The sequence below is a fragment of the Budorcas taxicolor genome, chromosome 12, assembly GCF_023091745.1.
Source record: "Budorcas taxicolor isolate Tak-1 chromosome 12, Takin1.1, whole genome shotgun sequence".
In the NCBI taxonomy this organism is placed as follows: Eukaryota; Metazoa; Chordata; class Mammalia; order Artiodactyla; family Bovidae; genus Budorcas; species Budorcas taxicolor.
Genome location: NC_068921.1, coordinates 34,612,518 through 34,627,684, shown reverse-complemented (window position 1 = coordinate 34,627,684; position 15,167 = coordinate 34,612,518). Strand labels below are relative to the sequence as shown.

Sequence of the window (15,167 nt, the reverse complement as noted above, 5' to 3'; positions counted from 1 at the left end):
ACACAAGACACACTGAAATTTCATCAGCATTCAATATCGTCTCTGAAGTTTACCCAATAATATCCAAAGCAGGGGCTAAAATAACTGAATCTCAAGACTGAAAAGCCAAATACCACACCTGTGATATGATAGACAGAATTGAAGCCAATTCCAAATCTTCCAACCTTCAAAGGGTCATCCTTCTTCCTGCTCCGCGCTATTTCCTGAATGCCGTGCCAGTCCTCTGGGGTGAACACTGCGTTGTTGTACACGTAGAGAGCGGGCCCTGGGGGTCAAGATGCACAGGCAGGGGCTGAGAAAGAAGGGAGCCTGGATACTCACCTCTGCTACACAAACTTCCTCTATGTAATAATGCTTATTTGATGAAAAGACAGAAAGAACTGAAAACAGTGACTGATCCAGTATCACTGTTTGGTTGCTCTCACAGTAAAAACAGAAATTACAAATTAATGGTAAAAATGACCAGCACAAGAAATATAGTAGTGTTGACCCAAAATCCAAAAAGGAAAAATTATAGTGCTTAGATACTCAAAACACAGTGCAAACAAGAAAGTTAATCACCATGTACTACTTTGTAAAACTTGACCCTAAGTAACATATTTACTTATATATTTTTATAAATGGAATTACCTATAAATGTACTGAGAAGACTAAAGGAACCATGTTAAAATAATGCTTTTCATGTGCCTATGAATTCAAGCACAGATATGGGGATGCTGGTCATAATCTATGTTACAAAAATGGCATGACTGTAAAATATCTGTAAAATAGTCAAAGTAGAGACATGAAAAAGTCAAGCCTAAGAGGTTACTACAGGAAGGTTGACCATGTGGAGATCATGGTGTGTCCCACACAGCAGGAAGGGTGTGGGTGGGCTCTGGGAGCCCCCGGCTTCTGGGAGCCCCAGCCCTTCCTTCACTTGTAGCCCCTAATTAACTACACCCTTGAAGTCCTTAGTAAAGTGAGAAACTGAGGAAATCTCTTATTTTTCTGCATTGGATCTCTCTCATTGGACACATTCTGAGTCTTCTGTCTTCTCATTATATAAAAGAAACAAAAACAAGTTGAACTCAAGAATTCTCATCTACAACACTAAGCGTCTGTAAAGGGGAAAAAACTGTAACCCAAGAAGATGACACCAGCCAAGACAACACTCTTGTCTGAATGTGAGGAAAACCCCTCACACAGCATGAGCACAATAGACGTGAGCTAAAGAGATCACCAGGGCTTCCCTGGTGGCTCGGACGGTAAAGCATCTGCCTACAATGTGAGAGACCCGGGTTCGATCCCTGGCTCAGGAAGATCCCCTGGAGAAGGAAATAGCAACCCACTTCAGTACGCTTGCCTGGAAAATCTCATGGACCAAGGAGCCTGGTAGGCTACAATCCATGGGGTCGAAAAGAGTCAGACATGAACTGAGTGACTAACACTATAGTCCATGGGGTCACAAAGACTCAGACACGACTGAGCAACTTTCACTTTCAAAGAGATCAAAATCATGTCCAGCTCCTTCTGGACGTCCAGGTTTTAAAAATCTGTCTAATGTGACATCACTCACACAGCTAAATAACCATTTCACATATTTTTTAAAAAATGAAGTGAAGTCAGGGCTGGAAGCAAAAACTAGACATAAGAGAGCTGAGAAGCAAAACACTTCTAGGATCTCTTCCCATTTACAGCTCTACAGGACGCTCCAACCAGCAGAATGATGCCAGACAGAGAGCATGGCAACACACGCGAGCTCCTGGGACCCTCAAGAGTAACTGGGGGTGGCCGTGTCCTCACCAGTCCATGGACGAGCAGGCTGACATGCCGCCGGGCTCAAGCTCCACTCAGGCCCAGGGAGGAACTCGAGGGGCAGAGCTGACACTGGGTACCAGTGCCCATGGACATGGAACACGGGCAGCCCCAAGCAGGATCAGGACTTCGACAGAAGTCTGTCACATCTACACCGAGTGTCTTTCAACAATGCTTATACCACAGACTCTCAGGGCCAGGAAACCTACTGGTTTCATCCTCTCACTGTAAAACTGAGCTTGCCCGAGATCAGCGAAGGTGGCAGGAGTCAGGACTAGAGTGAAAACCTCTTGACATGTTACATCTCATCTCCTTATGGAATAAAAAAAAAAAATGCAACTTCCATATCACAAGAATAAACATATGAGCTATCATAAATGCTAAATATTTAGTATTTAAATACTTAACAATAATGTTGATTATCCTCCTAAATCATAAAACATCTTTTAAAGAATATGTGATTTACACCTCTGTAAAAAAATATGTCCAGGAAAGTCTGACTTGAGTTTCCCTTTTCTCAATGACTTTCCACCACAGTCATTCACAATCATTCTGTAGACTTTAAAGCTGCTCTGCAAGTGATGAATACCCTTTTCAACACAGCACTTCACAGCGCAGGGCTTCAGGAGTCCTTGTGTTAGTTATGGTTCCTACTGTCTTTCCTTTCATTCTCCTTACTCTATCCTTTTCTTTAGTCTTTCTTCCCACCTCCCTTCAAAATACTCCAAGGGCACCTCTCACAACAGAAAGTAAGATACAAAACCACAGCCTCTAACTTCTTTCCAAATGCAGAGGAGTGTTCTCTTTGGAAAGGGTGCCATTCTGTCTTGCTAACGATATAAAAGGCTCACAAGTTTACTGAATAGAATAAGAGGTTTATGTATTTACGTTGTTAGTTCCTCTGAGTTTTAGGATTTTTATTCTTTTCTGTTCTGTAAAAATACCAACTAGGAGAGACACTTGCCCATGAAAAGCAGAGAAAACCTCTGAAGAAGTGGAGTTAAATATGCAGAGAAGTGAAGGAGAGGTGGTAATGCGACCGTGCACTGAATGCTGTACTGTAAACCACGAAAAGTCACCTGTTAGTACACAGAATAAAACGTGTCTCTGACTAACGACTGACCCTTACCCTGATATTGTGCCATGTCTTTCGACCAAAGAGTCTGTGTTCCATACTGAGTCTCATCGTACAAGAACTTAACTTCTGTGGCCCCAGCATCTTCTGCATTCTGAATTAATTCCTAGAAATACACCAGAAAGGGTAATATTTAATAAAACAGTAATCCACTGCCCACCTTGTATTCACCTCGAATATGCAAAAAGCATTTACACATAAGTAAAGGAAACCCACTATCTGGATCATGAGCAGGTCTTTGTAGATTTGCTTGTTTAGTTTGTTTGTTTAATGAGTGTATTCAAACTAAAAGGATGTATCGTAAATACAAATACTGAACTAAAAAAATTATCCTTTTAAATACACTCACCCAAAAAGCAAACTTCTAAATCCAGGAGTCAAGCAAGCATGGGTTCATGGCGCCTGAATGTGGGTTTAGTATTATTTAATTTGGTCAGCTGGTTGGTTTGCGATGCTCCTGCACAATGTTTTACATAAGTTCACAAAATTACAATATGTAATTATATAAAAATTGCCCCAAAAAAGCATTTGTAGAGCGACACTGCTTGACTCCCGCACACAGGGGCCCCTTTGCCTCTGAACCCTCACACATTCATGCCAACTGCATCTCAAGCCGTCCTGTTCAGCATATGCACGGCAGGTGCAGAGGGAAACAGATACAGCCATTCAAATCTAGACAAAGCTTTAAAATGAAAACATGAACAGGACTTCCTGGTAATCTCTCTCATCTCATGGTTACCAGGATGGAGGTGCACATGCATGCAACCCTGCCCTACCTTCAGAATCTGCCCTCCTTCTGGGTACCGTCTCAAGATGTCCTTGAGGAAGTCCACAAGTGGTGGCGTTGTTTGACCAAATCGACCTAAAAGAGAGAACACATTCAACATGATTGTTATTAAGTCATTAATAGCCTTTACAAATGATGAATACCATTTGGTTCTTAGAGACAGTAGGTCAGTCGGTCAGTCAGTTCAGTCGCTCAGTCGTGTCCGACTCTTTGCAACCCCATGAATCTCAGCACGCCAGGCCTCCCTGTCCATCACCAACTCCCAGAGTTCACTCAGACACATCCATTGAGTCAGTGATGCCATCCAGCCATCTCATCCTCTGTCGTCCCCTTCTCCTCCTGCCCCCAATCCCTCCCAGCATTAGAGTCTTTTCCAATGAGTCAACTCTTCGCATGAGGTGGCCAAAGTACTGGAGTTTCAGCTTTAGCATCATTCCTTCCAAAGAAATCCCAGGGCTGATCTCCTTCAGAATGGACTGGTTGGATCTCCTTGCAGTCCAAGGAACTCTCAAGAGTCTTCTCCAACACCACAGTTCAAAAGCATCAATTCTTCAGCACTCAGCTTTCTTCACAGTCCGACTCTCACATCCATACATGACCACTGGAAAAACCATAGCCTTGACTAGATGGACCTTTGTTGACAAAGTAATGTCTCTGCTTTTCAATATGCTATCTAGATTGGTCATAACCTTTCTTCCAAGGAGTAAGTGTCTTTTAATTTCATGGCTGCAGTCACCATCTGCAGTGATTTTGGAGCCCCCAAAAATAAAGTCTGACACTGTTTCCACTGTTTCCCCATCTATTTGCCATGAAGTGATGGGACCAGATGCCATGATCTTTGTTTTCTGAATGTTGAGCTTTAAGTCAACTTTTTCACTCTCCACTTTCACTTTCATCAAGAGGCTTTTTAGTTCCTCTTCACTTTCTGCCATAAGGGTGGTGTCATCTGCATATCTGAGGTTATTGATATTTCTCCCAGGAATCTTGATTCCAGCTTGTGCTTCTTCCAGCCCAGCGTTTCTCATGATGTACTCTTCATAGAAGGTAAATAAGCAGGGTAACAATATACAGCCTTGACATACTCCTTTTCCTATTTGGAACCAGTCTGTTGTTCCACGTCCAATTCTAACTGTTGCTTCCTGACCCGCATAAAGGTTTCTCAAGAGGCAGGTCAGGTGGTCTGGTATTCCCATCTCTTTCAGAATTTTCCTCAGTTTATTGTGATCCACACAGTCAGAGACAGTAAAGCTGTGCAATTCTGACTTCATACACGTCACTGCAGCCCTCTGGTATGAAAACCTACCTGACTACACAGCTTCAGTACAAAGTAGAGTAGACTCAATTTTATCAAATCTCAAGCTTCTTAATTAAATTACAAATTTGGGTTTTAAAAAAATATCCTAAATGTCACATAAGATTATTAACTCAAAAATAAAGAGCATGGGGTGCTGCTATTTTCCAAAGCAAATGAAATAAATGGCGCTATTTTATGGGTGCTTTGGAGGTGGTTTTTGTCACTAAGTCATGTCTGACTCTTCGTAACCCTATTGACTGCAGCCCGCCAGGCTCCTCTGTCCATGGGATTCTTCAGGCAAGAATACTGGAGTGGGTTGCCATTTCCTTCTCCAGGGGATCTTCCCAACCCAGGGACTGAACCTGTGTCTCCTGAATTGCAGGCAGATTCTTTACTGCTAAACCACCAGAGAAGTCTTTGCAGCTAAGAAAGAAGCCAGAGATGGAAGTGCCTGTCATGCCAGCCTTAATATTCTCAAATCAATCACTGTTCACACTGTTCTGAAATGTGGCACAGGCAGCATCCCAATCGCTGCCTGGTTCCCATACCCTCCATCTCTCCTAAACTGGAGACTTTCAGGACAGGCCATCCAGGTCACCTTCAGACAGGGGACAGCAAAGTGTAGGGAGAATGGGGGAGGGAAAGTAATTTCCTAGATGCACAGAAAAAATACATGTTTATAAGCAAAAACGAAATCTGTGCTGACGACAAAACCTCAGTCTTAATTAATCTGCATCTTTCTGGTACAACGACCCACACCCACCAAGCCCCACAGGACCCAACCCACAGACCACTCACCCCAGGGGAGGCTCACTCCACCCACGTGTGCTTCTCCGACCTTGACATGCCCTCATCTCATCCCAGTGGTATGTACTTTCATTTCATTTTTTTTTTTAAATTTTAAAATCTTTAATTCTTACATGTGTTCCCAAACATGAACCCCCCTCCCACCTCCCTCCCCATAACATCTCTGTTTTTAAAACATTATCTTTATGCAATTAAAAATGGAACTGACTCCTAGTAAAGTCAATGGTATACCTCCTCCTCTTAAGCCTTTTGATTGAAGGTTTACAAAAAGATGACAGTTCTGGGAGGTCAGATCTCCAATCTTGATCCAGTCAGATAACTGAAAAAAAGAAAATGTATGAAAAGCAATATAGTTCCTACTTCTATAAATTCAAAACTTTACCTCATTCTGTTTCACTTAAATAATGTTTGTTAAGTGTTCTAATCAGGAAATAAGTTGCTCTGGAGAAGTGAATATTTCAGAGAACAAAATTTAGTCAAAAATTTTATTTAAAAATTTAAATGGCTCTTCCTTGTGTGCATGCATCAGTCACTCAATCAGAGCCGACTCTTTGCGACTCTGTGGATTGTGGCCATGGGTTTCTCTGTCCATGGGATTCTCTAGGCAAGAATACTGGAGCAGCTTGCCGTTTCCTCCTCCAGGGGATCTTCCCCACCTTTAGGGATTGAACCAGCATCTCCTGCCTCTCCTGCATTAGCAGGTGGGTTCTTCACCACAGAGCCACCTGATTTTTCCTTAAGTAATTACAAATAAAGAGACAGGGACACAAGCCATGGAAGAAAAGCACCAAGGCCAAGAGACTGTTAACACTGTTCCAGTGCTTCAGTTGGATGATGGGTTCATGGCTGTTCATTCTATTAATGATTGATGACTGAAAGAGAGCTATGCACAAGCCAAAGATTAGTAGTCCAACTCAGTTAGCTAAGGTACATTTAAAGAAGAATGGCAGGAAGGGAAGCAGAAGTCTGTAACATAGGACCATGTCTCCAGGTTTTAAGGAGGACTTGAAAGGAAGAGCACACACTGTAGAACCCCATTAGTGACAACACACGTGACTGGCTGTGTGACTCCGACACTGGATGCTTCTGGCAGATTGTAATCAGTGGCCTATCTCAGGCAGTGATTCTCCCAAAGAGAAGTCAAGCAGCAGAGAGAACCCAGCAGTGTACCTGTGTTCCCTCCTGAGCCCGCCAAGATCTGGGGGTTCTGCTTGGGCCTCTCCCTTGAGACCTTAAGTCAGTCAACCAAGCAAAGCTGGTCATATCCATCTCCAGAGGCAATGAAACCTTAAAAGTTGCCAATTTCAGTCTTTGTATTTTGTTTTTAGAACAGAATGATTACAAAATAACTTGAACATTTGGGTCTCTGTTCAGGTCAGCCCTGCTGCTGCTGCTGCTCAATTCAGTCATGTCCGACTCTGTGTGACCCCATAGACAGCAGCCCACCAGGCTCCCCCATCCCTGGGATTCTCCAGGCAAGAACACTGGAGTGGGTTGCCATTTCCTTCTCCAGCGCATGAAAGTGAAAAGTGAAAGGGAAGTTGCTCAGTCATGTCCAACTCTTCCTCCTCATGTCCTACCAGGCTCCTCCTGGGAGCCTGGGATTTTCCAAGCAAAAGTACTGGAGTGGGGTGCCATTGCCTTCTCCGTCAGGTCAGCCCTAGTCTTCTTTAAAAACCTCAGCAATACTCATTTTCATTTTCCATGAAACAATAATTGTGAAGCAAATACTATAATATTAACTGCATCTACATCTCCCAATACTTTTTCCTTTGTTCAGTTGTCAAGAGCACAAGGAGTCTCTCAAGATTCAAGGGTTGACAGGCACGTTTCTGATGAGCTAAATGAAAGGTAACAATACTTCCCACATCCTGGTTTGAGGTTCAAGCAGATTTGGCTGGAGAAGAAAGAGTCAGGAAGACACATAGCTCTAGTGAGCAGTTTCCCTCTCTTCACGGGACAGGAGGTGGAGGGAACAACAACACACAGACCCCTCTTCCAGACCAGGAGAAGCAAGAGAGACAAGGAGGAGGAGGATGGCAGGGGAACTGGAAAGACTGAGGACCAAGTACTATAAGTACCCACTCCTAAGTACATAACCTACCAAAACCAGTTTCTTGCACACCATGAAATACTTAGAATTCTCACCAATAATTCAAATCTAAAAAGTTCTGAGCAGCACTGGATAAAGAGGAAAAGAAATCCACCTCTATGAAAGGTTAGCTTATGTAAAAGAGACCCTTCTTGACGGCACATGTTGGCATCACTAAGGTCACCAGTTCAGTAGAAGTCACAGCCCATATGCTGCATCAGGAGAGAATTATACCCTCTGATTGTTTTCTGGAAGAGCTCTAAACTTGAGTTCAAAGATCACCTTTACTAGTTTAAGTTCCTCTTTGTTTTAAAGAACTTTACATTTAACTTTCATTTATTCCCAATTGACAGCCTGACCAGTTCTTTCTGGCATGGACTTTGGAATCAGATACACATGGGTATGAATCCTGATTGGATCCTTCATCTCTCTGAATCTTAGTTTTACTCTTTTGCAGGATGGACCAGTCACAACTCTCTCATGAGGCTGGCTGTCCTGCGTAGTAAACGAGATGACATGGGCAAAGTCACCAGCAGAACAGTGTGTGGAACACAGTTGACTGCCCAGCAAACATTAATCATGTCCCCAGTGAGCTTACCAAGATGAAGAAGGAGAGAGGCCCTGATCAAGTGGTTCCCAAACTCATGGCCCCAGCCCTGAACTCTAGCCCTTGAGCTTCAGGACCAGATCCACAGCTATCTGTGGACCACCATGCCCTAGACCGTTAACACAGCAGAGACCTTAGAACTGGTTCGGTTCGGTTCAGTTCATTTCAGTCATTCAGTCATGTCCAACTCTTTGTGATCCCATGGACTGCAGCATGCCAGGCCTCCCTGCCCATCACCAACTCCCAGAGTTCACTCAGGCTCACGTCCATTGAGTCAGTGATGCCATCCAACCACCTCATCCTCTGTCGTCCTCTTCTCCTCCTGACTTCAATCTTACCCAGCATCAGAGTCTTTCCCAATGAGTCAGTTCTTCACATCAGGTGGCCAAAGTATTGGAGTTTCGGCTTCAGCATCAGTCCTTCCAATGAATATTCAGGACTGATCTCCTTTAGGATGGATTGGTTGGATCTCCTTGCAGTCCAAGGGGCTCTCAAGAGTCTTCTCCAACACCACAGTCCAAAAGCATCAATTCTTCGGCACTCAGCTTTCTTTATAGTCCAAATCTCACATCCATACATGACTACTGAAAAAACCATAGCCTTGACTAGACAGACCTTTGTTGGCAAAGTAATGTCTCTGCTTTTCAATATGCTATCTAGATTGGTCATAACTTTTCTTCCAAGGAGCAAGCATCTTTTAATTTCATGGTTGCAGTCACCATCTGCAGTGATTTTGGAACCCCCAAGATAGTCTGTCACTGTTCCCACTGTTTCCTCATCTATTTGCCATAAAGTAATGGGACCAGATGCCATGATCTTAGTTTTCTGAATGTTGTTTTAAGCCAACTTTTTCACTCTCCTCTTTCACTTTCATCAAGAGGCTCTTTAGTTCTTCTTCACTTTCTGCCATAAGGGTGGTGTCATCTGCATATCTGAGGTTATTGATATTTCTCCAGAAATCTTAATTTCAGCTGTGCTTCTTCCAGCTCAGCATTTCTCATGATGTGCTCTGTATATAAGTTAAATAAGCAGGGTGACAATATACTGCCTTGACGTACACCTTTCCCTATTTGGAACCAGTCTGTTGCTCCCTGTCCAGTTCTAACTGTTGCTTCTTGACATGCATACAGATTTCTCAAGAGGCAGGTCAGATGATCTGGTATTCCTACTTCTTTAAGAATTTTCCAGAGTTTGTTGTGGTCCACACAGTCAAAGGCTTTGGCATAGTCAATAAAGCAGAAGTAGACGTTTTTCTGGACTCTTTTGGTTTTTTGATGATCCAACAGATGTTGGCAATTTGATCTCTGGTTCCTCTGCCTTTTCTAAGTCCAGTTTGAACATCTGGAAGTTCACAGTTCATGTACTGATGAAGCCTGGTTTGGAGGATTTTGAGCATTACTTTGCTAGCATGTGAGATGAGTGCAATTGTGCAGTAGTTTGAGCATTTTTTCGCATTGCCTTTCTTTGGGATAGGAATGAAAACTAACTTTTTCCAGTTCTATGGCCACTGCTGAGTTTTCCAAATTTGCTGGCATATTGAGTGCAGCACATTCACAGCATCATTCTTTTAGGATTTGAAACAGCTCAACCAGAATTCCATCACCTCCACTAGCTTTGTTCATAGTGATGCTTCCTAAGGCCCACTTGACTTCACGTCCCAGGATGTCTGGCTCTAGGTTAGTGATTATACCATCATGATTATCTGGGTCGTGAAGATCTTTTTTGTATAGTTCTTCTGTGTATTCTTGCCACCTCTTCTTAATATCTTCTATTTCTGAAGGGCAGAGAAGCCCCAGCAAGATGGTCGGCGCTGGAGCGGCGGCTGCGGAGCACTCGAGCAACTGTGAGGAGATACCCTACGTCCAAGAACAAAGGAGAAGCCCCAGCAAAGTGGTAGGAGAGGAGAAATCGCGTTTAGAATCAAACCCTATACCCGCCAGAGATGCTCAGAGGGCTCAAACAAACCTTGTGCACACCAGGACCCAGAGACCCACAGAGACTGAGACAGAACTGTGTTTGAGCATCTCCTGTGGAGGCACGGTGGAGAAGGCAATGGCACCCCACTCCAGTGGTCTTGCCTGGAAAATCCTATGGATGGAGGAGCCTGGTAGGCTGCAGTCCATGGGGTCTCTAAGACTGAGTGTCTTCACTTTCACTTTTCACTTTCATGCACTGGAGAAGGAAATGGCAACCCACTCCAGTGTTCTTGCCTGGAGAATCCCAGGGAAAGCAGAGCCTAGTGGGCTACCATCTATGGGGTCACACAGAGTCGGACACAACTGAAGCAACTTAGCAGCAGCAGCAGCAGTAGTGGAGGTACAGGTCAGCAGTGGACTGCCACAGGGACAAGGGCTCTGGGTGCAGCAGACCTGGGTATCGCATAAGCCCTCTTGGAGGAGGTCTCCATTAACCCTACCATAGAGCTATCAGAACTTATACAGGACTGGGAAACAAACTCTTGGTGGGCACAAACAGAACCTTATGTGTACCAGGACCCAGGAGAAAGGAGCAGTGACCCCACAAGAGACTGACCCAGACTTGCCCAGGAGCATCCAGGAGTCTCTGGAGGAGGCATGGGTCGGCGATGGCCTGCTACAGGGCTGGGGGCACTGAGTATAGCAGTGCATGCAGGGACCTTCTGAAGGAGATCACTATTATCCTTCGGCCTTCCCAAGTGTCTGTCTACAGTGTGGGAGACCTGGGTTCGATCCCTGGGTCAGGAAGATCCCCTGGAGAAGGAAATGGCAATCCACTCCAGTACTATTGCCTGGAAAACCCCATGGACAGAGGAGCCTGGTAGGCTACAGTCCATGGGGTCGCAAAGAGTTGGACATGACTGAGCGACTTCATCATATCACCCATTATCCTTCATTACCTGCACCACAGTCTGGCCTCAGGTCAAACAACAGGGAGGGAACACAGCCCCGCCCATCAAGAGAAAATTGGATGAAAGATTGACTGAGCATGGCCCCGCCCATCAGAACAAGACCCCAGTTTCCCCCTCAGTCAGTCTCTCCTATCAGGAAGCTTCCATAAGCCTCTTAACCTTCTCCATCAGAGGGCAGACAGACTGAAAACCACAATCACAGGAAACTAACCAATATGATCACATGGGCCACAGCCTTATCTAACTCAATGAAACTATGAGCCATGCTGTGTAGGGCCACCCAAGACAGATGGGTCATGGCAGAGAGTTCCGACAAAACATGGTCCAGTGGAGAAGGGAATGGCAAACCACTTCAGTATTCTTGCCTTGAGAACCCCGTGAACAGCACAACTGGTTAGAATTTATTTTATTCCACTGCTACCAGAATAAGAAAACAGAGTCTACCGTGTTACTTAATTTGGCCCCTGTTACCCACTGGTAATACAGGATCTAGGTCACCCCCCTTTCCATGTTCTGTCCTAACTGCTTAAGTCCTGCACAAGCTCAAACACACATAAAACCTGGGTCACCCTCACCCCTGACCTGCTCATCTCTGCCACCTGAGCATTATCCTCCCGTCCTGTTCGAGGCTTGTGAACATCCTTGGCAAGGCCTTCCCCTTTATTCTACATCCAACACTCACCCACCACTTCTCCCACTGTTTGCACAAATATACACGGCCATTTGGTACCACACAACCCTGTCTTTCACAAAGGCCCCCATGTATCCTTTCCTTTGGGTTTCAACTCTACAGCACAGGTCTGGAAGCTTACCACTTACACGAGCACAAGGTTCCTACCTAGACTCTCCACACCCACCCATTCAATCCAACTGCTCTGCACACCACACCCACGCCCACCACCCCACACGAGTGCTCTGCAGAGATGCATCCAGAAACCCTACCAATGGCAAGACTGAGCCACAACTGACTCTTTGGGTATGACCATACCTAGGGGATAAGATGACAAAGCAAATCCAGAGGAGCAACCAAAGAGGTAGGTATAGGACCAGGAGAGGATGTGCAGGAAGGTCAAGAGATGGAGGCAGACGCAGAGAGAGAGGTAAGGCCGAGGAGCTTTTCTCCTCTGTCCTATCCAGAGCCCTGATCCAGTCACTGACCACCACCAAAATCCCTGGGGACCAAGCAGTAGGAGGACTGATCCCTGGAGGAACATAAGAACAGGCTAACCTGAAACCTGTTTAAGCAGGCAAGAGACGGGAGGGTGCACCAGGCACCCTGAAGGCCAGGACTACACTGCGAGATTAAAAATCACAGGCACCAAGCATGTCGCCGATGTCTGTACTGGTATTAAAAGTAAAGAAATCTAGTACTTGAAATGCCATCCTGGGTACTCAAGCAGTCCTGTGTATCTGGTTCAACTCTTAAAAAGTGAAGATGTTTACGAGGATAAAATAAGAAGTTAATTTTTAGTAAAATGTCTCCATTTAACACCTCCTTTAAGAAAACTGCAGTACTTCCACCAGTCTTAAAGGTTATATATAACATGAAATACTCCTGTTTTCCAAAGTTCTGATTAAGTCATTCATTTGCATCTCATAAGTTTTCATATAAATTTACTCCTCAAAATAATGGCTTACATGTTAGAGTATGCCTGAAGACCTTCTCAGCCCTAAATTTCTGTGCTTCAAAAATGGGGGAACTTCTAAAACATAAAAAGCTAAGGTACTGACCAAGATCCCAGTCAAATGCATAACAAAATCAGAAAAATATGAGTAATGATGAAGTCACTTCAGTGGTGATGGCTCCAAATAAGCAAACTAAAAAAAAAAAAAACCTCTTGCTATACCGCACATCAGAAAGTATCTTAATTTCAGGAAGTGAAGATTCAGACAAAAAGGGAGAAGGGGATACAGTGCTGAAAAGGCAAATCGACAAAAATCTGAGCAGTGACAGGCGCACACAGCCACCTCATCTGATCCTTATTCTCAGAGAAGGATGACTTCCAGGAGGGGAGGAGCCTGGGGCCCCTGTCCCCGGCTTCTCGCCCCCAGACCCCGGTTCTCCAGTCCTCCACCTCCGCCCCTGATCCCCGCCCCCAAGCTCCGTCGTCCCAGGGCCCCGTCCCGGCCCCCCACCCATCCCCGATCCTTGTTCCCAGGCGCCCCGTCCCGGGTCCCCCCTATCCACGACCCCCGTTCCCAGATCCCCCAACTCCTATCCCCCATTCCCGGTCCCCCCCACCCCCGATCCCCGTCCCCAGGCACCCCATCCCTGCTCCCCCATCCCAGGCCCCTTCATCCCCTGTTGCCCCCCATCTCCGACCCCCGTCCCCAAGGCCCCTGTCCGGTCCCCGGCCCCATCCCAGGGCCCGTCCCCGCCCTACCTGCCGGCCGCCGAGCCACAGCCTCTGCTCCGACGCGGGGAAGCCAGTTTCGGCCGCGAGGCGCCGCTTCACGTCGCGCACCGTCCAGGACGCGGGCACCGCTACGGTCCTGCAGCCCGCGCAGCCGGGCAGCACAGTCACCCGGAGCCACCTGCGCGAAGGAAAGGCCTCAGCGGGAGCCACGAGGGGTCGCGGCCCCCGCCGACGCGCGCTCACCTGTCGCCCATGGCGCGTCCTCACGGCCGTGGCCACCGCGCCCTCTCCATGCTCCCCGCCGCCCGCGCCGCCCGGCCCGGCCCCGCCCGCCGACCGGAGCCGCGGGAGGAAGCCGCGGCCGGGGAGGGGCCCCGGAGGCGCCGCCCGCGGGTACGCGCCCGCCAGGACCGTTAGCTAAGGAGACGCCCCGCCTCCGCGTCGGGACTTGGAGGGCTGGCCCCGCCCCGCCCCGCCCCAAGCCCCGCCCGGCCCTCCAGGTCCCGCCCCTTCCTCACCTTTTCTTGAGAAATCCCTGGGTCCACCAGGCCTCACCCGCCCGTCAGGACTCGCCCCGCCCACCCGGCCTGTCCCGTTGCTTCAGACGCCGCTGGCCCCGCCCCTCCCGGATTTGTAGGTGAATTGCTGCTGGCCCCGCCCTCCCCGCGTCTCACTCGCGGACAACCCCCACACGGATTAGAGAAGACTTGTGTTTTCCGTGACCGAGTTCCAAAGAGCCGGTGCGTGCAGAACTTGCCCTTTCCAGGGCCTCTGTCTCCTTCAACCCTAGGAACTTGTGAGTGTCTGGAGGCATCTCCGGATGAGATCGGCGGGGGCCTCTCGGGCACCAGCGGGGAAAGAGGCAGCCGCAGAACCGTGCCTCCACGCTTTCGTTTCCTGTTTGCTTTTAAGGCACAAAAGGACGATCTATCGATTCAGTTTCCTGCTGGACTGCCAGCCAGAAAGCGATAGATGAGAAGGCACGCGGACTTAACTCGGCAGTATTGTCTTCTGTTGTTGTGGCCTGTTACCCATCGCACCTGCAAGCTCCTTGAAATCAGAAGCACACTCTGAAGAGTCGATGGACTCGCCCCAGAGTGACCAACGTGGCCTTGCCATTTGAAAGTGTATGTGGCTTGATGACCCTTCAGAACATGTCCTTTCTTCGAGCTAACTTCTCCTAGGTGTGGATGAGACACGTTGCAAAAAAAAAAAAAGGCAACATCTACTAAGGCAGCTCAAAGACTCTGTCGTGAACAGGTAAACTTGTGTGCTTCTTGTTTAAATACCCTTGGTAGAATTAAATTTTTGTGTTGACCCCAAAGATGGCATTAATTACTGGTTTTCAATTATACTTCTCACACACACACAGGAAATATTATTCAGAACTCATTAGCAGTAATA

General features: G+C 46.7%; 1 protein-coding gene across 1 annotated transcript in view; it reads right to left on the bottom strand.

Moving 5' to 3' along the window:
- SACS (sacsin molecular chaperone) overlaps positions 1-14,056 on the bottom strand; it is a 41,465-nt gene extending 27,409 nt beyond the window's left edge. Inside the window, exons 1-6 of the mRNA XM_052650110.1 lie at positions 14,007-14,056; positions 13,791-13,941; positions 6,052-6,139; positions 3,709-3,794; positions 2,927-3,038; positions 119-265 (exon numbers count right to left, since the gene is read on the bottom strand). Of these exons, the coding sequence (XP_052506070.1) occupies positions 119-265; positions 2,927-3,038; positions 3,709-3,794; positions 6,052-6,139; positions 13,791-13,941; positions 14,007-14,017 (595 nt within the window). The 5' untranslated portion in view covers positions 14,018-14,056. The remainder of the gene's footprint in view (positions 1-118; positions 266-2,926; positions 3,039-3,708; positions 3,795-6,051; positions 6,140-13,790; positions 13,942-14,006) is intronic.
- Between the last annotated feature and the right edge of the window lie 1,111 nt (positions 14,057-15,167).